The sequence below is a fragment of the Agelaius phoeniceus genome, chromosome 8, assembly GCF_051311805.1.
Source record: "Agelaius phoeniceus isolate bAgePho1 chromosome 8, bAgePho1.hap1, whole genome shotgun sequence".
Taxonomy (NCBI): Eukaryota; Metazoa; Chordata; class Aves; order Passeriformes; family Icteridae; genus Agelaius; species Agelaius phoeniceus.
The window spans coordinates 37,246,483-37,271,989 of NC_135272.1; the positions used below are offsets into that span (position 1 = coordinate 37,246,483).

Sequence of the window (25,507 nt, forward strand, 5' to 3'; positions counted from 1 at the left end):
AAGGCATTAATTGCAGAGAAATGCCAAACATACCCTGTCTAACCTTCTAGCTTCTATATGTCTAAGTAGCTGTTGTCTCCAGTCAGCGGGCATTTTAGCACAGCTCTCATTTCCCTTCCCAGGGGGAGGCCTCGGCTTTATATCACTGCTATCGGAAGGCTTGTCGCCATAGTTACCCAAGTTATAGTCTGACGGAATCTTTTCCAGCAGAGCTGCCATGGTGGGCCTCGCTGAGACCGGCCGCGTTTGGGCCGTGCCGTAGCTCTCTGTGCTGTAGCTTCGTGCCGACAGGGGCCTCCTTTGCGTGAGGTTTTTAACTGGGAAGCTCCCAGTCTGGGCTTTCACTTCCTGGTAGGAAGGGTGCTCGTCTTCGTAGCGCCCGTTGCGCTTGAGGAACTGGGCCTCGGGCACGGCCATGCTGCCCTGGCGCTCCGGCGCGCCGCGGAACGGGGCCCGGCCGTACCTGTCCGCCCCGGGGGGCAGCTCCTGGGGCTCGCCCACCCTGCGGAACACCGACATCTCCGCCGAGCTGACCAGAGAATCCGCCCTGCGCAGGAAGCCGGGGCGCGCGGCCGGGCCGGGGAACGGGGCGGCCGCCGGCTCCTCGCCCACCGAGGGCTGCGAGAAGGAGAACATGGGCTCCACGGGCGCGTAGCCGCGGTAGCCCCGCGGGCTCACCAGCTCCTGGGGCAGGCTCTTGGCCGGCTGGGGCAGGTACTCGGCGTTGAGCTGGAAGGGCGGCAGCAGCCGCTTGTCGGCCGGGAGCTCCACGGCGCCCTGGGGGTTGAAGCTTTGGTCGAACTGATAAACCTTCTTGGTGACCGACGCCTTGTGCTGCGGCTGCACCTTGACGCTGCCGTAGGTCAGCAGCTCGTCGTCCAGCATGGGCACGGACTGGCTGCGGGACATGCTCAGCACGCCGTGCTCCGGGCCCAGCAGCTTGTCCACCCTCTCGTGGGGGCCCACGGTGTCGTTCCCGGATGCATAGTTTTCCAGGGGGATGTTGTACACCTTGTACGCACCGATGTCGATCTCGTCGATGCTCTGCGACTTCTTAAACTTGTTTGTTTTTAAATCCCTCATCATCGGGGAGAGCCGCTCCGTGCTCTTGCTGATGGAGATGACGTTTTTGGAAGGGTCCGGGCGACAGTGCACATGGGAATAGACGTTTGTGAGGCTCCTGTTAGCGTTGGCGTCGTGGTATTCCCACGGAATTCCTGGAGTGAAAGTGCTCGTCATTTCGGGAGACTCCTTGACGTGATCTTTCCGCTCGGGCAAAGGGCTGGTGTTGGGGGTGCTTTCCAGTTTGGAAGGAAAAGCTGTCCTGTCTTCAAAAGGACTGGGGGTTCTGGTCCAATTTTGCCAAGGGTTGGGAGGAGGCACTTCAGAGTCGTGTGTGTTTCTGAGCGCGGGCTGCTCCAGCTCCAGGGGGATCCCCACGATCCTGTCCTGCCGGATCAGCGGCCGGCGCCCGTGGGCGGAGGAGCTCCTGGATTTGGTGCTGAGCAGGGGGTTGGTGCCGGCGTTCTCTGCCGCGCTCTCCTCGGCCACGAATCCCGTGTTGTCGTAGTGGGAGCCGTCGTTCCAGCTGTCGGCGAAGGCGTCGCTCAGCGGGCGCCGCTCCGGGCGCGCCGGGACGTTGCCGGCCGGAGCCGCTTCCCGCTGGCTCAGCAATGGCTTGGTCTCCAGGGGCTGTGGGAACGACTGGGCCAGCCTGCAAAGACAAGAGAGGGGAACAAGATCAAATGTCCTCTGTCCCGGCACGCCAGCGCTCATCGTCCTTGGAAAGCAGCTCGGCTTTCTCCCAGCTCTGGCTTTGGGATCGCGCCGGGAGACTCCGGGGATGCTCAGCACGGAATATTCCCAGCTGGAAGGGCCCCACAAGGATCGCTGAGTCCAGGAATCAAACCTGCCCCCTCGGTGTTCTTAGCACTGCCTGAGCTACTCTCAAGCTGTTGGGAACTCCATGGATGCTGTGCCACTGGCACAGGAACGGTGGCAGCAGGTTTCTGCCCCGGAGCACAGGCTCTGTCAGGACACACATGGAGAAGCTAAGAAGTCACTCAAAGGCCTGGCTGGCTCCATGCTGTGTGCCCAGAAATCCTGCTGAACAGACTTTCCTGCTGTAATAATAACGGATGAGTGCAGCAGAAGGTTTCCCCCACTCTTTAACCAGAGACACAAACAGAGGCAGTTTTCTTGCCTGTTCCCATCCAGCTCTTTAAGGGGCAGAGCTGTGGAGGGAACAACATGAGGCGATTTAGGGCAGGCACCCACAGGACAGGCTGGTCCTGGAATGTTTCCAGTGCAGGTTATGGCTCTCCAAGAACCTTTTTGGAGGTCCAGGGCAGAGGGAGATGGGACAGCAATAATGGGACACCAACAGCTGCAGCTCCACCTCTAGGAGCTTTAATGCCTGGAGATGGCACAGAGCTGAACCCACCAGCTGTGGGATTGTGGAATATGGAAGGTGGCCATCTCTGCACAGCCAACATGGGACAAAAACGTGGATTTTTAAACCCAAAGGCCCTAACGGGGTTGCTCTGAGGGCCCAGAGAGGACAAAAGGGAAACAAAAGCTGTGTCAGGAAAGATGTCACACCTGTTCCCCCACAAAGAGTTATTCACTGCTTCTTTAGCCGTGGTCTGCAGGGAGCCCATTTTTACGTGTGCGTTGGAGGACCCTGAGGAAGCCTGGGAAGGGGAATAGTCTGAGTAAGTGCCTGAGGAAACGCTGTTATTCAGACAATGGATCTTATCTGCTTCAGACTCATCTGTCGACTCTGAAACAAAACACAGCAAACGCTTTCAGGGGCGGCACTCGGGAACGGAACACCACAAAAACACATTTTTAACTTAGATCTATAATTGCATTGCATTGGGTTCTACTGATTCGTGCACAAATGTCCACGGCCTATGGTTTACAAGCAGGGGTGGCACATCCCCATCACAAGGTTTCATCTCAAAGGCTGCAAATCCATCAGTACCTTTCTTGTCTTTACCCAGCAGGACGAGTTTGGGGGGGTAGAGCGGCGTCTCGGGCATGGAAGGACGGAGCTCCCCTATCCTCATCTCGCTGGCAGGATGTCCAAAGGCATCCTGAGGGACACAACAGGGCAGAGTGAGCACAGGGAACAGCAACACTTCAACCTGCAGCAAACAGTTCACAGTCTTCTCCTTGTGATCGCTCAAACGCCCCAAACCCACCAGACGGGCAGTGCAGGAAGTTCTAATTTGTCAGCAGAAAGTTCTAATTAATCCTCCTCAGAATCAGGGTGATGTGCTCGTTATGGAAATGTGGGCAAACCAGATGGAACTTGCAAGACACATCAAGGCCGTGTAAACATTTTTGAGAGAGTGAAGGTCACCAAAAATGCTGCCAGCCGAAAGAAACAAACACTAATTGAGTGTAAACAATTGGTATTTCAGAGGGAGGATTCCTCGCTCAGTTATTTCTGGTGAGTCCTTCCAGAGATTCAGCTGTCCCTGGAGCTGTACTTAATTAAAATGGCTTTGTCTCTGAGGAGTTTGTGGCTAAATTAAAATTATTTGGATTTAATAAACTTCTGCCTGAGGGTTCAGCACACCTGACCTTCACACAGGCCCTGCAACGGGACGTGTGCTGAAAATAACCCCAGTTAAACTGGGGGAGGAAAGTGGGACTCGTTCTTAGAAAGAGAAATTTTAAATTAGGACAGTTAGGCCCTTAGGGTGGCTAGGAGGGAATGAAGGCACCAATGGGAATTTTGGGGCTTTTCTCATCCCTGCAGAAAGCTCAGAGATGAGGAGGATGGGGAGACAGGGAGGGGTGACACAGGAAGCTCTCTGTACCCTGACAGGTTGTAAAGGTTCTCCAGTGAGTTTGGAGAGGGAAGGCCAGAGGGAGAGATGTAATAATTAGAGAAACAATTTAAACTGGAGTACCCAAACCAAATCTGCATTGCTAGAATGTTTAATGCTACAAGGTTTAAAACATTTTCTTGTTTTCACTTACAAGGAGGAAACTTTCAGGGCTTTACTGCCATTAAATACCTTTTGTAGTGACAGAGATTTGTAGAAGCATTTGCCACATGATTTATCCTTGGAGAATTTAGTTCTGTTTGCACCAGAGCTATTTCAAACCCTCTGTATCTGATGTTCTACTGGAGGCAGGACCTTCTCAGATAGAGCCATCCTCAGTTTAATTAATGCCCTCAGGGCTAACATTTAAGGCAGTTCCATGGTGATTTCCACATGGAGTGACCCAGCTCTCCCTTCCCCATGCAGAGGATTCCCCTGGTGCTCCACAGGTGCCCAGTGCCCTTTCCCAGTGCAGTGGGATCAGCTGGTGGGAGCCCAGAGCTGGGGGCAGTGCGGGTGCAGAGCAGAGCAGAGGGTGAAGTTCTCCACCTGAGCAGCCCAGGTGTGGCCAGGTGTGCCTGTACCTCTGAGATTTGGGCTCTGTGTGGGTGCAGTGCAGTGCAGAGGGTGAAGTCTCCACCTGAGCAGCCCAGGTGTGACCAGGTGTGCCTGTACCTCTGAGATTTGGGCTCTGTGTGGGTGCAGTGCAGTGCAGAGGGTGAAGTCTCCACCTGAGCAGCCCAGGTGTGGCCAGGTGTGCCTGTACCTCTGAGATTTGGGCTCTGTGTGGGTGCAGAGCAGTGCAGAGGGTGAAGTCTCCACCTGAGCAGCCCAGGTGTGACCAGCTGTGCCTGTACCTCTGAGATTTGGGCTCTGTGTGGGTGCAGAGCAGTGCAGAGGGTGAAGTTCTCCACCTGAGCAGCCCAGGTGTGACCAGCTGTGCCTGTACCTCTGAGCCTTGGGCTCTGTCCTCCCTGCCCGGGGCCTCCAGAGGTGATTTTGGGCTGAGCTCAGGGTCAGGCTGGGGGCTCTTGGGGGGTTCTTTGGTTTCTTTAGCTTGGACCTGGAATCCCAATATTGTGCCATGAAACTTCAGGAGTTTTAAGCTTAAACTGCCCCCCCCCCCCTTGCTGGAAGAGAGGAAGACCCAGCAGTTCCATTTTTGACAAGATGGTGAACTTCAGCTGCATGAAGTTCCCTATTTTATATGATTTTCCTTTTCTTTTCATCCCCCAGCCCAGCTATCCAACAAAAACCAATGCACTTTTGAAAGAACCACTCTGGCATTTGTGAATCTGCAATGACGATGTGAAATACGCTGTAAAAACCCCAAATCATATTCCATTTAATTCCACTCTCTTTAAGAGGGCCTTTTTCTTACAAGGTGAAGAACAAAAAGGTCACTAATAGGAAAAAAATTGCAAGGAGAAAGGGAAGAGATAAATGCAATTGTGTTGAGTAGGTGCCTGGAGATTATTCCTCAGGATTTATTCCTCAGGATTCATTCCTCAGGATTAACTGGGGAAGGATGCAGGAAGAGGGCAGAGAAACTGTGGTGAGGAGAAAATACCTGGTACAAACCATTAAAACAACTGGCAAGAGAAATGTTACCAAATATTCAGGCTGAGGACATAAGAACATTATATTATAAACATTAAATTAAATTATAATCCAGAGGGACAGAATGCTTGGAATGCTCAGACTCCTGGAATCTGCCTGGAGCAGCCCAGGGCTGTGGGAAGGGATGAGGCAGAGGAAATGTGGGATATTCTCAATGCAAACCCATCGAGAACAGGAACTGTAAAGACCTGACTTGCTGATTTTGACACTTCTCATTGTTTCTCATAGAAAGGCAGCACAACTCCCTGAATAATCCCAGACTCCTCTTTGGCCAAAACTCACATCTTCCAGAAAGAATTAGAATGATGAAGAGGTTCGTTTTAATTGATGATTAATCAAGACATTGTTTGCTTATTGTGAATGGAGGTGAAGGATGTACAGTGGATTTGACATGCAGCTCCTCATTCCAGATGCTCCCTTTCATTATTTAGAAACAGTTTCTGAAGAGACACGTGCAAATTAATTGCAGGAAAAGCCAAAAGAGATCAGAAACCAGCTTATCTGAGGATGAAAAGTGAGCAGTGCACCTGAAATTCAATTACCTGGGATCAGAAACTGCCTTCAGCCTTTAGCTACATCACAACACACCTGCAATTTCAAAGTGCACTTTAACTCGAGGCTTGAGTTTGTCTGCTAATTATCTGCAAAGCAAATGGAGCTTAATTATGTTTTATTTAATGGGTTACAACTGAAATCAGGCCAATATTGTTCACAAATCCATTCACACTCTGCCTACACTTCCCGTGTGCTTTATCCTGGTGCAGGAAGCCAAGGAGAGGGAAATGTATCTGCACCACCCTGACTGGAGCTGAAAACCCCTCCTGATGTCTGGGAAGGACCAGATCATCCCTTTTCTTTCCTTCAGCTGCTGGAATAGTCGTGCTACCCCTCTTGACTCCGTCCCAGGGAAATTAAAATCTGGAAAAGTTCCCCCATCACAACTCAGGAGCTGAAATTGCATCTCTGCTGGGAACAGGGGGAGCTCCCAGCTGTGCAGGGAGGGAACTGCGCTCCCATTTTTTAGTGGCACTTCAGGAGTCACCCCAGGCTCTGGCTGCAGCAGTTCAGCTCTTCCTGCAGAGTTCTGTGAGGTCCCTGCATCCACACAGCCCCAGGGATGTGTCCCCAGCTGCACCCCACGTTTGTGGTGTCACTGCCATCCCCTCCTCCCTGGGGATGCATTCCCTGGCTCTGCCAGCTCCCAGGACCCTGCTGGGGCTCAGCTCTCTGGGATGTTTGTGTTTGCATTGAAAAAATTAACATTATTCTAACAAATAATAACAAACCACTGGTTTCTGGAGGCCACATCACCAGCCACAGCCACGAGACCAAACACCTAAAACCTCTGCCAGGCCACATGGATCAAATTCCAGGAGGAAACGCGTAGGGATAATGAAAACCCACAGAAAGCTGTTGAGAATACTCAAGTTCAAATGATAGGTAATGCAAAATAAATTCTATATATTCAGCAACAAGAGCAGAATGTCAAGACTGGTGGCCTGAGTCACCAGCTGGTTCAAGGACCAGATTTACACAGTGAGAATTTAATGAGTAAAAAGGAATCGTGGTGGAATTGAAGATTTCAGATTTAGATGGAAACATGAGTGATTTAACTTAGCTATTTTAGTTGAAATTAAATATTTAACTTCAATATTTTAGTCCTAATTGAAATCGTGCCTAGAGTTGAAGTCTTCTGAAGCCAACTTGAAGAGAAAACTTTGGGGGGGTTATTTTTTTAAGGAATGAAAATGTTTGACTGCAAATAAAACACAGCACTGAGAGAGCAGCTACAGCTGAATGTGTAATATTTGTGCCAAAGACATGGGAATCTGAGGGAGAACAATTCCTGCCCTCAGGACTGGCTACAGACAGGGACATTTCAAGGACAAGGAATTTATCACAATGTTCAGATGACAAAGGAGCGAAAAAGAAGGAAAATGTTTTTCCTCATTTATTTCTTTTCAGCATTAAAGCTTTGCAAAGGCCTTCAGGAATGCTGGCATTCTTGCAGACCTCTCCAAAAGCTTTTCAGCTCCCATGGGAAGGGATTCCCCTCTTTTGGTGGGGTAAGAGAACCAAGCTCCAGCAGTGCTGCAGAATTTAGGAATTCACCTTTTGGGGATTAATCCTGGGGTTGAATTTGTCCCTGTGCTCGGCAAACACTCCAGGAAGACCTGGATTCTGCAGCTCACAGCATCCAGGGCTGCTCCCTGCACTGGAAGGAGCTCTCCTGCTGCCTTCATTAACTCTGGGCTGGGTTAATTGGATTCCTGCTCCTGACAATAGTCCCAAGGGCAGAACCTCCTGGCACACAGGGCCAGACAGGCCCAAGGAGTCCCTAACAGGTTAAATGGGATGGGATGGAAATGGTACCTGGGCCCACCCTCCTGTTACGTGCCAACCTCACATCTTTGAAATTGAACAGGGCACTGGGAGAAATCCACAGCAAAGTTCCCATCTGGGGAGATCTCAACCCAAAAATCCAGCAGCATTGGGAAAAACAGCAACTCAGTCTAAAACTGGATGAAACTCAGCAGCTCAATCTAAACCTGAATGCAACCCAGCAGCTCAACATAAAACTTTACTGGTGGAATGTCACCGTGATATTTTCTGAAAAATCCCTTTGCCCAGGATTTTCTCCTGGGAAGCTGAGAAGCCTCGGAGAAAAAGGAAAACAATATTATCTCATTTGCTTCTCCTGTGTTTTGCTGCTTTGGAATGTGGTTGGGGATTGTTTATCCAACATGTGAATTGTTTTCACTTAATGACCAATCACGGTCAGGCTGTGTCGGACTCTGAGGAGAGTCACGAGTTTTTCATTAGTATCTTGTTAAGCCCTCTGTGAGGATCCTTTCTCTATTCTTTAGTATAGTTTTAGGATAGCATTCTTTTATATAAAATAGCAAATTAGCCTTCTAAGAACATGGAGTCAGATTCATTATTTCCTCCTTCATCCTGGGGACCCAGCAGATACCACAATCTACACCATGGGAATGCCTTCCCAAAAATCCCCCTGGGAGGGTGGAATTCTGCTGTGGCCAGGGGTGGGTTTGTGCTGGTTGTGTGTCAGCAAGGATCCCAAATGGATTTATTCCTTCTCCCCCGTGGAACCCCCGGAACAGCAACTGTTCAACTGCCAGGCCCTGCGGAAGCTGAGCATCCCCGACAACGACCTGAGGTTCCCAGTGGATCAGAACATCCTTTGGGGACCCAAAACCACAAAAAACAGCGTCTGGAATTCTGGAGAGGAGCAAGGGTGCTTGCCAGTACCTCCACGGAGATCTCCTTGGGGGTCAGGGGCCACTTGTGCTCGTACTTGTCCTTGCCCGTGGGGTCGGTGCTGGCGGCGGGGGCCGCGTTCTCGGGCCGCACGCCCAGGCTGGGTTTGCTCACCAGGTTCTGCACTGACTTCACCATGTTCTTCAGATCCTCGGGGTAGGGCGTGGGGTAACGCTTGAGGTTTATCTCCACCTGAGCAGCCAGGGAAGGAGGAGGCAGGGTTAGGAATGGAGGCAGGAATGCAGGATGGAAGCAGAGCGCAAAGGAAAAGCCTGGTTGCGCTTCTGGGCTGAGGGCGCTTTCCTCAAGGTTTGGTTGATCTGTTTGGGGAGTTTGAGGAGGTCAGGACTGAAATTTGCTCATTCCCTCTTTGTCAGCATGGAATGCAATCCCAGTGCCATAAAGAAAGGGATGGAATGGTTCCCTGCAAGCCCCTGGGAGGGTGTTGGTAGCTCTGCACTTTGCTGACACATCCCATCACGCCCTCCCAAACAACCCTGCTGTAAATGCAGAATTAATTCAGCCACGCTCCTGTACTCAATTAATGTGAATTATGGATGGCAGCTGAGAGCAGAGCTGATCCTCTGGGAGCCATTGCCTGCTGGAGATGGATGATGCTCACACACAGCCGGGTGTCTGTGGCTCTTTCTCTTCTCTCACAGACCCAGAGCTCTCCAGGGAGTGCCCGAGGCCTGAGTGAGCTCTGACTGACTGACAGACACACAGATTTCCTGAAAAACCCCACTAATCTGAACTTCCCAACTTTCCCAGAGCGTCTCAGGGTGACGAGGCTGGGAAACTTCAAATTCCTGCTGGTGATAAAGGATCTGGAGTTTAATATTGTTTAGGTTTCACTGTTTTATTGTTTCATAAACAGTTTTTCTCCACTTTTCACTAAAAAAGGTATTTTCTCCTGAACTGGTTGGAGGAGAGGCCAATTGAATCTGCTTTTCTAGAGGAGCCCCTTTAGGGTTCACTCCCAAATTTGCCCTAAATCAGGACAAGCACACAGCAGCTTCTACCTAGTGGTGTAGGTGAGCTGGTTTGAATAGCTCCCTGCCAGAGCTGCAGGATTTAAATTCCCAACGAGCAGGAAAAGCACAGTTTTGGATTTAGCTGGAAATGGTCTGTCCATAGGAATATTTCAGAGGCAAAAGCATGATTGATTTGGTAAATAAAACTGTGTCAAGTGCTGGCATCCAGATCCGAACCAGGAGAGAATAAACGTCAGGGGGTAGAACAGAAAACGTTAAAATCTGTGAGTGGGATGTCACTTTTAATAAAGAATTCCAACAGAAAAAGGACAGATGAAGTCTGGAAGGCAGCACTAAAAGCTCTGCTTCAATTCTGGCTGAATGAAATCGTGTTCAGGGGTGGCCTAATGAGGCACTTGGTGTCTCCCAGAGCTCAGGCCATGGCTTGAGGGCAAGGCACGGAGCAAATCCTCAGGAACTCCAGCAGGGAGGAGGCACTGGAGGCTGGGATGAGACAGACAACCCCAAACTGGGATTGCAGCGGGAGTTTCACCTCCCTGGGAGTGTTAATATCAAACAGCCAAACTCCTGCAGCTCTGGAGCTGGGGGACAGCAGTGGGATGCAGATCTCTCCCTGACGGATCCACATTCCCCATCCCAGGGGAAATCTGTACTCCCTGCCAATCCCTTTCCAGGGCTACATCAAAAGAAGCCTGACCCCGAGGAGAGAATTTTCAGAGTTCAAAATCATTGATGGAAAAAAGCCATTGAACAATCCCAATTATCAAATCTATTTTAACATCGGTCTGGCTGAAAGTTCAGTTTGATGAGAGATGCAAAGTGAAAATTTCTTCTGCTGTTATGAAATGCTGCAGAGTTGGTGGTTACTGCCTGTTGAGAATTTATATTTATTTAAATTTATCCCTTAAAGCTCTGGTGGAACTGATAACAGTGTTCATGTTGAAACCTCCAGCCATGTCACCCCCAGGGAAAATTCTGATAAAAGTTGTGGGACAACAGAAAACTTTCCCAGATGATGTTTTCCATGCGTGACCCATAAACCTTCAATTCATCCAGGGTAAAATTCCACTTTAATCTATTTATTGTGAGCTGAAGGCTGCTTTTGGCTTCATTTTCTGTTTCACTAAAGCAGAAGAGGCCATTAGCTCTGGGCACAGGAGCTGGAGAGAAATTCCCAACTGGGAAAAATAGTGGAAAGAAAAATTAAGAATTTCCACCAAGTTTAGAATGGGGTGTTAAAATGCTATTGTCAAGAGAACTGTTAATTTGAGAAGTAAAATCTGATTTAAACTCCTCAGATGATTTTATCTCTGACCCTACATTTTACCCTGGGTGTTCTACCACACATAGAAATCTGCAGGGTTGAAGTGTGGGATAATTCCTTGATATTATTCAAGAAAGAGAGATTTCCATGCCATGTAAAGGCTGACAGGTTTGAAAATATCCTCCTGACAATGCAGCTGATTGAGGGATTGATGGAGAACTCTGCAGTGACATTAATTTCACAAAACTGGGGGAGGAAGTTCATGCTTTGAACATAATTTTTCACAGGTGATGCCCTCTCCACTGCACATTCCACGAGGCTGCAAAGCCCTTGTTGACTTCTGCTTTGAGGGGAATATTGGATCCTCTATGGGATTCAAATATTCCTGAAAAAGCAGTGGTTGGACAGTAATTCTGCAGAAATATAACATAACATAACATGATATGTAAATATATAGAATCTGGAAATAAAAAAAGTTGGACAGTAATTCTGTAAAACTATAATAATGACATATTATATTATATTATATTATATTATATTATAATATGCAAGTATATATGATATGCAAGTATATATGATATGCAAGTATGTATAATATGAAAGTATATATAATATGTAAATATATATAATCTGTAAATAAAGTTGGGCAGTAATTCTGTCTCAATTCCCTTTGGGACAGAGCTGGAATCTGACATTCAAACCCAAACCCAGCTCAATTCAGGACCTGGATATTGAAGCCTGCCCATTCACAATAAGTGAATCCCAGAATAAATCCAGCAGCACTCACCTTGACTTTCCCTGGATTCTCCTCCTCTTCCTTCTTGTCCTCAAACTCAAAGGCCACAGTCATTCTCTGCTGCCTCTGCTCCTCCCACAGAGTGGGGTTAAAGCTGTCACTGTCTGACTGGAAATCTGCAGGGAATGGGAAAGGGAGCTGGGAATGAGCCAAAGGGATTTTCCTGCTTGCTCACCTGGGTGATTGTTTGGAAACTCGAGGGGGAACTGAGAAACCACTCCAGGGTTGTGAATAAAAGTGGGATGAGAGTGGTGGGAAGCAGCACCAGGGCTTGGGGCAGCCCTGGAGCAGAGGGGCAGAGTGAAAATGGGAATTTAGTGGAGCAAAGCCTCCATCCAGCCAAGTCTGGGAGCCCTGAGCCCCCACACCATGGAGCTGGGCATTCCCAGCTCCTGCCTGGAGCCAGCAATTCCTGGGCTGTGCACACCCAGAGCTGGGCTCTGACTGCTCCTGCAAAGCGTCTCTGAAAACAAAAGAGGTTCGGGAAATGTCAGTGTGAAATTGCAAATCAGAAAATGTCAGTCTGAAAGTGTAAATCAGAGAATGTCAGTGTGAAATTGTAAATCAGAGAATGTCAGTCTGAAAGTGTAAATCAGAGAATGTCAGTGCGAAATTGTAAATTAGAGAACATCAGTCCAAAAGTGTGAATCAGAAAACATCGGTCTGAAATTTTGAATTGGAAAACATCAGTCTGAAAATGTGAATCAGAAAATGTCACTCTGAAAATGTAAATCGGAAAACATCAGTGTGAAAATGTAAATTAGAGAATGTCAGTGTGAAAATGTGAATCAGAGAATGTCAGTACGAAATTCTAAATCAGAAAATGTCAGTCTGAAAACGTAAATCAGAAAATGTCAATGTGAAATTGTGAATCAGAAAAGGTCGGTCTGAAATCGTGAATCAAAAAATGTCAATGTGAAAATGTAAATCAGGGAGTGTCAATCTGAAAGTATGAATCTGAAATTTTAAATCAGAAAATATCAGTCTGAAAGTGTAAATCTGAAAGTTTTGATATCTGAAAATGTCAACGAGAAAGTCAGCCTGAAATTTTAAATCAGAAAATGTCAGTCTGAAAGTGTAAATCAGAAAACGTCAATCTGAAATCGTAAATCTGAAAATGTCAACGTGAAAACGTAAATCTGAAAGTGCCGATCAGAAGATGTCAGTGTGAAAACATAAATCAGAAATTATCAGACTGAAAGCGTAAATCTGAAAGTGTCAATCAGAAAATATCAGACTGAAAGTGCAAATCTGAAAGTGTAAATCTGAAAGTGTAAATCAGAAATGTCAGTTTGAAAGGGTAAATCTGAAAGTTTTGACATCTGAAAATGTCAATGTGAAAGTCAGCCTGAAATTTTAAATCAGAAAATGTCAGTCTGAAATCGTAAATCAGAAAATGTCAATGTGAAAACATAAATCAGAAATTAGCAGACTGAAAGTGCAAATCTGAAAGTGTAAATCAGAAAATATCAGTCTGAAAGTGTAAATCTGAAAGTGCAAATCTGAAGGTGTCAATCAGAAATGTCAGTCTGAAAGTGCAAATCTGGAAGTGTCAATCAGAAATGTCAGTCTGAAAGTGCAAATCTGAAGGTGTCAATCAGAAATGTCAGTCTGAAAGTGCACATCTGAAGGTGTCAATCAGAAATGTCAGTCTGAAAGTGCACATCTGAAGGTGTCAATCAGAAATGTCACTCTGACCCTGGGAATGCCAGGGTTCAGCCCCGTGGGCCAGGCCGGGGATGTGCCCGTGGCCGGGGGTGTCGGTGGGGCAGGGCTGAGCCCCAGCTGGGCTTTACCTTCGTCACTGCGCGGCTGCTGCGGGAACATGTAGTTGGTGAGCACGCGCTGCTTGGTCTCGGGGTGCGCCTCCGTCTGCAGCGGGATCAGGGCCTTGGACTGCGGGAGAGGGAGCACACGGTGAGGAGAGCAGGGACAGCAAGGACAACAGCATTAACAACAATAATCACAACAATGACTACAACAACGGCAACAACGAGAACAACAACATTAACAACAATAATTACAACAATGACTACAACAACAACGGCAACAGCAAGAACAACAACATTAACAACAATAATTACAACAATGACTACAACGACAATGGCAACAACAAGGACAACAGCATTAACAACAATAATTACAACAATGACTACAACAACAATGGCAACAGCAAGAACAACATTAACAACAATAATTACCACAATGACAACAACGACAACGGCAACAACAGCAACAACAAGAGCAACAACATTAACAACAATAATTACAACAATGACTACAACAACGACAACAATGACAACAATAACAACAAGAACAGCCAGAACAACCACAATAATAGCAGCAGCAATAATAATAATAATAATAATAATAATAATAATAATAATAATAATAATAATAATAATAATAATAATAATAATAATAATAATGATGCGACAACAACAATAATAACGGGATAATGATAATAGCAATAATAACAACAATAACAATATCATCAATAGTAACAATAATAACAACAAGAACAGCCAGAACAACCAGAATAATAATAGTAGTAGTAGTAGTAATAACAACAACAACAACAACAACAACAACAACAATAATAATAATAATAATAATAATAATAATAATAATAATAATAATAATAACAATAATAATAATAATAATAATAATAATAATAACGAGGTAACAACAACAATAATAACGGGATAATGATAATGGTAGTAATAATAATAACAATAATAGTATAATCAATAATAAGAATAATAACAATAATAACAACAACAAGAACAGCCAGAACAACCAGAACAGCCAAAATTATTATTATTATTACTACTGATAATAATAACAACGTGAAAATAACAACAACAATAATAATGGGATAATGATAACAACAATAATAATATCAACAATAATAACAAAAAAACCCCAACAACAATAATAATGTGATAATAATGGGATAATGATAATAGCAATAATAACAACAACAACAATAAATTATAACAATAACATCAACAACAATAACAACAATAATAGGATAACAACAACAACAATATTATTAATAACACCACCACCACCACCAGAATGGGAACCCATCCATGAACTGCTGGCAGCTGGGCAGGTCCAGCTCCCCTGCCCAGGGAACCCCAGGCTGCTCTGCAGGAATTTCAGCCTCCCTGTGGGCCGGAGGAGAGCGGAGCCTCCTGCGCCCTCCCTGCAATTCCTGGCATTCCCAGCCATGGGGACACGGGCACTCCTGCCCGCTGCTCCAGGGGAAAGGGATCGGGGAGCACACCTGGCACTGCCCGCTTCAACACACCTGGGGATGCCTTTCAAGCCAGGCCTAATGAAGAGTTAATTAACCATGAGGAATAAATGCCAGTGGCTGACAGTTCACCTGAGAGTAAACCTGGTGCAGGGCACAGCAGAATTCCCAAGGAGCGTTCCCTGGGAATTCCTGCTGGATTTGAGTGCAGCTGCGGATGTTTGATCATGGTTTTGCTCTACCCAAAGTCACTCTGATCCGGGAGTGACTGTCACAGCCCAGAGAGTGGAGATCAATCCTTGCTGAGCCACAGGAAAGTCAAAATGCTGGAAAATGTTGTATATTTAAAGGGCTGGGGGTGTTCTGTGCCTGGGCTGCACAGCCAGGCAATGTTATTTTTTAAAATGCAAATTTTTAAAAGCAAAAGCCCCAAGAATCCTCATTTAACACATTAAAATTTAATCATAATTTTCTATTACTCCTCCCTCCTTCAGTTTTCACATTTTTGGCTTGGCTCTAAAAGTAAATGTACATTTCAGACTTATTTTAGGGCTCAGCTGCTGCTGGAACCGTTGCATTTCTCAGGGTTCCTGTTGCATAATTCAGTTTAAAATAGAATCCCAAAGAATATCTGCTGTAAACCAGAGTCCTGGAACAAAGAAGGGCTCCCTCAGATTTCAAAGGCGCAGAAAAATGAGTTTTCTCCAAAGCAAGACCCAGAGTCCTTATGCAGCTTTGACTTGTTTGAACTCTCCCTGACTGCAGTGGAGCTGAAAATGTGAGGGGATGGGAGAATGGGTGGGAAAAGGGAAGAGGAAGCCAAGGGTAGAGGAGCAGATGGAGCACAGGGTGGGAACAGGATAATGAGTTTGGGGACCAACATCTTGAATTTCTACTTCAAAAATACTCCCATGCTACTTTTGCCCTTTATTTACTATTTTGGTAAGGAAGCAGCAGCTGATCCTGGTAAAATAAATCCTGCAAAAGTGATTTTTCCATGGTAAAAAATGACACCCAGCAGGATTTATGGCTGGACATGGAAATCTACAGCTGGGCTGGGAGCAAACCCTTGCGAAATTCTTCTAAATCTTGAATTGAGTGACAAGGTTCACTGACAGCCCCTTTCCTAAGGAAAATGGGAATATTGAAAGGCATTACCTGGTTGTCAGAAAGCCACAATGCTGCCAGTTCTTTGAGTTTGGTAAAAGTGAAGGGCAAATTCTTCAGTCTGTAAAGGAGAATATTGGGACAAGGTGAACCCTTCATTTCCAAATTGAAATATTTGTATGCAGCATGTTTATCACACTGAAATAGCTAAAATTTCACTGCTTTTAAAATCAATTTTACTAAAATGCAATATTTTATCAGTGTTCCTGTTATTGTTATTCCTATTATTATTATTAACCTGATTAATATTCCATATTAAGAGTTCTGTTTGGGAAGTAGAACTGCTGACACCACATCCTTTGCTATTGACAGAGACTGATATTTTCCTTTGGTTATAGTGTAATAAAATTACACATATTGGACAGAAAAAAGAAAAAAATCTTGGTCCCAGGGAGGTTTAGAGGAACCTCAGAGTCACTCACAGAGCTCCCTTTATTGGACACTGGAGGTTTGGAACAGAAATATTCCAAGATGATGGAAAATTCATTTTTGTTGGAATGTCAGAACAAAGATTAAAATAATATAAATATTCATAGTGAACCTAAATGACAAAATTAAATGGAGCAGGAAAAAAAAAATCAGCATTTTAACGAGACATTTAAACACAGTTTCCTAAAAGGGATCTGGGAGTGGGAATGGGAATGGATGGCAGGATATTTGTAGAATCTTCATTGAATTTTTTCCCATAACTCCTACTCAATAGGCTGTTTTTATAGAGGCATGGAATGCAGGGTGGTTTGGGCTGGGAGAGACCTCAAATCCCATCCCATCCCATCCCATCCCATCCCATCCCATCCCATCCCATCCCATCCCATCCCATCCCATCGTATCCCATCCCATCCCATCCCATCCCATCCCATCCCATCCCATCCCATTGACACCTTCCACCATCCCAGGCTGCTCCAACCTGGCCTTGGGCACTCCCAGGGATGGAGCAGCCACGGCAAATCTGGGAATTCCATTCCAGGGCCTCCCCACCCTCACATCCAAGAATTCCTTCCCCATTTCCCACCTAACCCTGCTCCTTCCCAGCACTTGGCCTGGCCCAGCCATGCACTGAGGCTCTCCCAGCTTCTGGGAGTGACCAAAGGAGCACTGGAAAAACCAAATCCTAAAATGAGATTTGGGAAAAACCAGGAGGAGGAGAAGCCCTTTTGTGCCAGACTCAGACCCTGAGTTAATCATCCACAGAAGTGATTCCCACATTTCCGGGCACCTCAGAATGGAACACAAAAGTCAGGACTAGGCTGAAAAGTGTCTCTGGGAGGGCACTGGGATGCTTCAGGGAGCTTGGGTGGAGAGCTGGGAATCACAGGGAGAAGAACTGGCCCCAGCCCTTGGAATCATGTGGGACAAGACCATTCCATGCTGATTTTCCAGTTCCATTCCCAACCAAGTCACAGAACTCTGCTTCTTTCATTTGCTGTGCCAAGACGCCTGGATACAACTTTTAAACGTCAAACAAGGCCTGATTTTAAAGCCTTTGAAAGAAAAAACCTCAAATTCGAGCTCAAAGACAGGGAGCACCCAAAATCATTGCTGGGCTTTGAACATTTCCATCCAAGCCAATCCCCAGCCTCTTTTTCTAACACAATTTTTGTTTTGTTTGTTTTTAAATTGTGGAGCGCAGGAAAAATTTTTCATCTGCACGTGCAAACACCCTGACTAAATCCTAATTCCTGACCAGGAGGAGGGAAGGACACAGGGAATGGAATTTGTGGGGATGAATGGTGAGGTCTGGGGAGCTCTTCTGGCTTCTGTGGGAGTGAAGCACAGACAGAAAGGAGGGATTCTCTCAGCTCTTCTAGGACAGAAAAGGGGAATTCACTCAGCTGTTGTAGGAGCAGGAAGGGGAGGTTCTCTCAGCCCTTTTAGGAACAGGAAGAGGGGGATTCTCTTGGCTCTTTTAGGAACAGGAAGGGGGAATTCACTCAGCCCTTTAAGATCAAATGGGGGGATTCTCTCAGCTCTTTTAGGACAGAAAGAGGGAGTTCTCTCAGCCTCTTTAGGAGCAGAAATGGGAGGTTCTCACAGCCCTTTAAGAATAGAAAGGGGGTTTCTCTCAGTCCTTTTAGGAATAGAAATGGGGGGTTCTGTCAGCCCCTTTAGGAACAGAAATGAAGGATTCTCTCAGTCCTTTAAGAATAGAAAGGGGGTTTCTCTCAGTCCTTTTAGGAACAGAAAGGGGGGTTTCTCTCAGTCCTTTCAAGAGCAGGAAGTGGGGGCTCTCTCAGCTCTTTAAGAACAATCTGGAACTAAAAGAAAGGTCACTTACCAGTAACCGAGGCTCTGTGGGAAGTGAAGCCCAAAGGGACTTTTCTAACAATTCTACCTCTCAATCACAGGGCTCAGACCTGGAAGGACTCTGAGGAGAGAGGAGAAGCAGATGGGAGACAAGGTGTTTGTGGCTACCCATGGACAGGGACACTGGTTACTGGCAAGGAATTTGGGATTTCCAGACTCCCACGAGAGCCTGAGGCTGAGCAGCCGCCCCTGGGAGAAATTCAGGATGAGCTGGAGCTGCCAGAGCTTCCGCAGAGCTGCTCCTGCACAAACACCTCACCACAGGCACCTCCTGGATCCAGATCCAAACCCTGCTGGCTCTGCTGGGCACAGCCAAGAGAATCCTGGAAAAGTTCCCTTTGGAAAGGTTTGGAGATGGGAAGAGAAAGGAGAGAGGACTCCCAGGTGTGGAGATGAGAAGTTTGGACACATCTTAGAGGGCGTGGCATGGGGAAGGAAAGCTGGAGGCATTGCCTTGGGTTGAGTGGAATTCCAACATGGGAGCTTGAAGGAAATCCTGAAACTCAAAGATCAGCAACTCCCAACATCCAGGGATGAGGAGAAGACATGGAACAGAGTGAAGGTCTGTAGTGGCAAAGAGCAGAGATCCAAAATGCACCAGAGGGGGACTCAGACACTGATTCCCCTGAGCAGAATGGAATCTGGGATTCCCATCAACTCTGATCCAAAATGCACCAGAGAGGGACTCAGACACTGATTCCCCTGAGCAAAATGTGTCCCTTCTTCCAAGGGCCCCAGGGAAAGAGCTCCTGGGATCTCCCTCCTCTGCCAGATCCAGAGAAGAGCAGAGGGCCAGAACTGCTGTGGGAACACAGGAATGTTCCAGCAGGAAGGGGAGCCCCAGCTCTCTTTGGTGTGGATGTGTGAGCTCATCCAAAGGAGCAACAGGGATTGCTGGAATGGTGATGAAAGTGAAGCTGGGACCACAGAAAGTAAAAAAAAATCACTAAAAATCCAACCTTAAGAAGGTATCTGGACTTAATCCAAACTCTTTGGTGCAGAATGTCAGAACTTCTTAGTTTTCATGAAGGTGGGAAGCACCATGGCAAAAGAATTATCCCAACATCTCAGCAGGGACACGTTCAAACTCAGCCGGAGCTGAGAGCCACAAAGGAGGAAAGGTTTGGAAAAATTCACTTCCCAAACCACTTCAGAAAAGTAGAGGAGACGATTCCACCAGGTTTAAAGACAACTCAGCCAGGTTTAAGGGTAGAAGGTCTGGGATCTGGGTCACTGAGACACCACTGAGGGGAAGGGCACAGCCGCCACATCTCAGCGCATGGAACAAACACCACATCCCACCCCATGGAACATCACATCCCATCCCATGGAACACCACATTCCATCCCATGGAACACCACATCCCACCCCATGGAATACCACATCCCATCCCATGGAATACCACATCCCATCCCATGGAACAAACACCACGTCCCACCCCATGGAACACCACATTCCATCCCTTGGAACACCACATTCCATCCCATGGAACACCCCATGGAACATCACATCCCACCCCATGTAACACCACATCCCACCTCATGGAATACCACATTCCATCCCATGGAACACCACATTCCATCCCATGGAATACCACATTCCACACCATGGAACACCCCATGGAACATCACATTCCATCCCATGGAGCAAACACCACATCCCACCCCATGGAACAAACACCAAATCCCACCCCATGGAAAAAACACCAAATCCCACCCCATGGAATATCACATTCCACCCCATGGAACACCCCATGGAACACCACATCCCACCCCATGGAACAAGCACCACATCCCACCCCAAGGATCACCACATCCCACTCCACACCACTGGGATGCTGGTCCCATGATCCCCTTCCTCCTCAGTGGAAATCCCAATCCCCTCCCAGCTGGGGAGGGAGCTGGAATTCTGCTGGAACTCAGGAACGGGGGGAGCCCTGCCTGCCCCTGCCCCACCTCAGCACCTGAGCCAGTCCCTGCACACCAGTGATGGCCCTGGGGCCAGCAGGAAAATCACTGGGGGAAAAAAAGGGAAAAATCCCCCAAAAAAGGGAAAAATCCTCCCAATAGTTTCCTGCTCCCCCAGCTCAGACTCCCGGCAGGATTCCAGGTTGGAAAAGGGGGGCAGTGACCCTGCTCAGGGTGGTTTGACGTGCCAGGGAGGGCTCCCTGCATTCCTGACTCCCAGGAAATCCTGGATCAGCACTGTCCTCTGCCCCATGTCCCCTCCTCTGTGTCCCCACGGGGCAGAGGAGGGACCAGTCCCTGGAAATCCACTGGATTTGGGATGGGACGGAATTTGTGCCCCGGAATTGCAATGCAGGACAGAATGGAACTAAATGAGGGAATTTTAAACAATATTCCAGGGGGTTCTCCATGGCTTTATGTAATTTACATTTTTATGTTCAACCTGAATCTCAGCAATGAGACTGGGCTGGGAAATCCTTCCCTGATTTTTGCTGAGTGTGGATGGCGAGTCCTGGAGAGAAAATGGAATTCACCCCCCACATCTTGCACTACCCAGCAAAGCTGTGCTGATGCTGCAAATCACCACATTCCTGGCACATCCACACAGGTAAATCCCAAGGAAATTCAGACTTTCCATGTGCCTGTGGCAGCACAGGACAGGGATCAGGAACAGCTCATTTGAAGCATTTTGTTCCTCATCTAAGCACAGTCCTGTGCATAAGGAAAAATGAATCTGGGGTTTGACAAAAAAAAAAAACCAAAAACTCTGCTGAAGGAAATGAAAAATGTTCCTTGGATTTCAGTGGATGCAAGATAACTAATTTTTGTTTCCTGGTTCCCTGGGTATCAGCTTTTAAATCATTAAATATTACAAACCTATAGACAATATCTCTTTTTTTTTTTTTTGCATGGAAACAGCAGGAGATAAAAGAAAGAAATGGGTTTGAAGCTATTAAAACACACCAAGATCCAGATTTTGGCCTTACTCAGTTTTCTTGAAGTTTTCCCTTGGATGTCAAAGGAGCTGAGACCAAACCACAAAGATAAAGAAAAAACAACCAAGATTCTTTCCTTATAGCTTAAATAAATTAAATGACAATGATACTACTTTTAAACTACAATTCTAAAGATATTTTTTAATTTTAAAATATATTTTAGAGAAATGTATCTTTATAAAGACCTAAAAGGAAAAGTTTAAATTAAAAAAAAAATCTTAAATAGGCCAAAAATAAAGTGCAGTGAACTGTACCTGTTATCACTCAGATTTAACACCCTCAGCTTCTGCATCTGGCCAATCTCATCAGGCAGAAATTCCAGTTTGTTGGAGCGCAGGGACATCACAGTCACGTTCTTACAGCTCCCAATCTGTGGGAATGGAAAAGCCCAAGTGATAGAACCCCAAATCTGGGAATGCTTATTATCCCTTTTAGTGTCGGGAGGTGCCAAAATTGGGTTTTACTGAAGGCCACGAAAGGCAGGAAATCCAAAATTCAACCAGAAAACGACGTTTTCCTGCTGGCAGGAACCTCAGGGAGCGCCTGGGGCTCCTCACAGGGATATTCCCAACTTTCCATGGATTTACTGCTCAGTCTGAGCACTGAGCGCCTCTTGCACACCCAGACAATTCCACCAGCAGCTGGAATCCGTCTGTGGGGGCAGGGGTGGGATGGGGGATCCCAGGGGACATCCCAGGGATGGATGGGATGGGATGGGATGGGATGGGATGGGATGGGATGGGATGGATTGGGATGGGATGGGATGGGATGGGATGGATTGGATGGGATGAGATGGGATGGGATGGGATAGGATGGGATGGGATGGGATGGGATGGGATGGGATGGGATGGTGGATCCTGTGGGATATCCCAGGGATGGGATGGGATGGGATGGGATGGATTGTAATGGGATGGGATGGGATGGGATGGGATGGGATGGGATGGGATGGGATGGGGTGGGATGGAATGGGATGGGATGGGATGGGATGGTGGATCCTGTGGGACATCCCAGGGATGGGATGGGATGGATGTGGCTCCATGGGACATCTCAGGAATGGGATGGGATGGGATAGGATGGGGTGGGATGGAATGGGATGGTGTCTTCCAGGGGACATCCCAGGGATGGGATGGGATGGGATGGGATGGGATGGGATGGGATGGGATGGGATGGGGTGGGATGGGGTGGGATGGGATGGAATGGTGGCTTCCAGGGCACATCCCAGGTGTGGGATGGTGGCTCCCAGGGCACATCCCAGGTGTGGGATGGTGGCTCCCAGGGCACATCCGAGGTGTGGGATGGTGGCTCCCAGGGCACATCCCAGGTGTGGGATGGTGGCTCCCAGGGGACATCCCAGCCGGGAATGGGGCCTGGAGCAGCTCTCACTTCTCTGGGCAGCTCCGGGAGGAAGTTCTCGTCCACGGCCAGGGTGCGCAGGTTGTGCAGGTACCCGATGGTGGAGGGCAGCGACTCCAGCTCGTTGCAGCTGCAGTCAAATTCCTCCAGCAGGGACAGGCTGGAATGGCAAACCCCTCGTTAGCGGCCCTGCAGGGACTGCATCCCCAAATTAACAACCCCAAAGCTCTGGGAGCTTCACCGGCTCCACCAGCCCCGAGAGGGAACAGCCAGGGGAGATCTGCTGGGGCTGCCCCGGATCCCTGGAAGTGTCCCAGGCCAGGCTGGAGCAGCCTGTGGCAGTGCAAGGTGTCCCTGGTGGCACTGGATGGGCTTTGAGGCCATCCCAACCCAAAGCATTCCATGATTTCCCTGGCAGGAGTCTATGACCACGGGATTTTTGGAACCCACTTTAAGGCTGTTTGGATTGCCCATGCTACCATTCCGATTTTCTGGGATATTGAGGATATTGAGGAAGAATTCCAAGGGCTTCAGACAGAGGTCAGGGCAACCGAGGTCATGGAACCAAGAATTTAATGTTTGTTAACCCAAGTAACAGGTTTAAGGTTGAAGGTCTGGGATCTGGGTCACCAGACACCACGGATGGGGGCCTGGGAATATATTCAAATGGGAATATATGGATGTACTGCACATTAAAGAGGGAGATATACCAGTATACATATTAAATATACAGGTTATAGACATATATTAAAATATTCAGAGGAAATATTTCCTAATTTTCTTCTAAAACAAGACTGCAAATTAAAATCCTTCAAGTGAAAGTTGTGTGAACACCACAAGTGCCACCACCCAGCTCCTCTCCCCCTTTGCTCCTCACATTCCACCTCTTACTCTCAAGTGCTTTGATCAGAATAAGGGTAAATAACAGCCAATTATTTCTTCCTAAAATCTCCCATCTCCCTGTCCACTGCCTTAGGGACTTGTCAGAGGATTCTCTGTTTTTTTCCCAAATATTTTGGAGGATCTGTTAAGAAGTTTAGCTGTGACCACACCTTCCACAGACTGAATTGTTCAGGATTCACAGGAGTCTCAGCTGCAGGATTGGGTCTTCACTCTTTATCTAATTCACCTTTATTTCAGTTTCTTAATGAAAAAGTTCTTTCAGCCTTCAGATTTGATGCCAAATGAAAGCAGAGATTGCTGTTCCTCCCAAGGAACCCTCAGAACTTCCCTGTAATTGCTTCCCTGGGAAGCCTTGGACACTTCCAGGGATGGGGCAGCCACAGCTTCAGCTGTGCCCTCCCTGTCCTCCTCCTCCTCCTCCTCCTCACTGATCTCAGCTCTTCCACCTCCATTCCCTCTGGTTCTTCCACTCCAGATCCTGCTAAAACCTGGGAATACAAATCTACTCTGGCACAGACTGGACCCAAACACTGCCCCAGGCCCAGCTGGGGGTCCCAAATCCCCCCTGGCACCATCCCACCCACCCAGATCCCACAGGGAACATCTCCAGCCTGTGGCTGCATCAGGGAATTAAGGGAACCCCAGGTCTTGTGTGGGATGTTTGCTTAAGCCAGGCCTACTGGGAGCTCTGGCAGCCACCTTGGGCTGGACCTTTGAAGAGAAATCCCAGCAATGAGGGTGGAACTGCCCAGCATTTCCACTGGAAATGGAAATGGAGCCAGCACAGAGAGCTCTCATGGAGCAATCCCAGAGGGAATGCTCCCTCCTGACACTGCCCATCCCTGGGTGACAGGGACAGCATCTGAGGGGGTTCCACCACTGGAAATTTGGAGAAAGAGACCTGGCAAAAGTCCATCCAAAGGGATGGGTCAGAGAGCTGAGTTCCCTGTGATGTGGGACACTCTGCCCTCGTCAGAGGAGAGGGAATTTTCCCCTGGAAAAGCACAGCCAGGGGCTCCAGCACAAGGTGGAGACCCCAGGTGACCCCAGCTGCTCTGCAATTCCACTTCATAGCAGTGGCTGTGCCTTTGGAAATGTAAATAAAGCTCCCTGACAAACACTGAGGAGATACCGGGTTACAAAAGGGCATTTTGCTTCAGCAATAAACAAAAAAGGTTTAAAAGGCTTCAGATCCTGACTCCCAGAATTGCTGAAGCTGGATTTAAATCCATCTTTTTGCAGCATCCAGGAGATCTTGGAGCCTTCTGAGCTTTCACTTGGATGAGAATTTGCTGCTCCACAGAGATTTGGGGAGCAAAGATTTGTCCTTCAGTGATTCCCATCACCAGCCTTTAATGCTCTCCATGAAAATCCCATAACCCCAAAACACTCCAAGGATGAGCCAGCCTGGGCTTTCAGTGGCTGCAGCTGGAATAGGTCACAAATGTGGATTATTTTTCCCAAATGGCATCACAACAAGCTAAATTCTTCTTGAAGCAGGCCAGGGCCAGGGCTTGGAGCAGCCTGGGATGGTGGGAGGTGGGATGGGGTCATTGTGGAGGATTTTGGAAGCCACCAAGCTGCAGCCCCCAGCAGAAGGAGGCAGAGCCATGTGAGACCCCACACCATGGGAATTCTGCTTCCCATGATCTCAGCCCCTGGAATCCTCCTGGCTTTCCCACAGAGGTTTCTGCCGTATTTTAGGAGCTCTCCATCCCTGTGAGGCCACAGATCCTTGTGAGCTCCAAGCCCTGGCTGTTGCC

General features: G+C 47.6%; 1 protein-coding gene and 1 long non-coding RNA gene across 5 annotated transcripts in view; both read right to left on the bottom strand.

Annotated features, from left to right (window-relative positions):
* Positions 1-25,507, bottom strand: part of LOC143694674 (uncharacterized) — a 164,861-nt gene that overhangs the window by 18,044 nt on the left and 121,310 nt on the right. The window lies entirely within an intron of this gene.
* LRRC7 (leucine rich repeat containing 7) overlaps positions 1-25,507 on the bottom strand; it is a 108,553-nt gene that overhangs the window by 18,044 nt on the left and 65,002 nt on the right. For all 4 annotated transcript variants that reach the window (XM_077182660.1, XM_077182662.1, XM_054638597.2 and 1 more), the window contains exons 11-19: positions 22,872-23,001; positions 21,743-21,858; positions 16,214-16,283; positions 13,590-13,689; positions 11,785-11,909; positions 8,730-8,930; positions 2,987-3,098; positions 2,602-2,782; positions 34-1,714 (exon numbers count right to left, since the gene is read on the bottom strand). In XM_077182660.1, the coding sequence (XP_077038775.1) occupies positions 34-1,714; positions 2,602-2,782; positions 2,987-3,098; positions 8,730-8,930; positions 11,785-11,909; positions 13,590-13,689; positions 16,214-16,283; positions 21,743-21,858; positions 22,872-23,001 (2,716 nt within the window). The remainder of the gene's footprint in view (positions 1-33; positions 1,715-2,601; positions 2,783-2,986; positions 3,099-8,729; positions 8,931-11,784; positions 11,910-13,589; positions 13,690-16,213; positions 16,284-21,742; positions 21,859-22,871; positions 23,002-25,507) is intronic.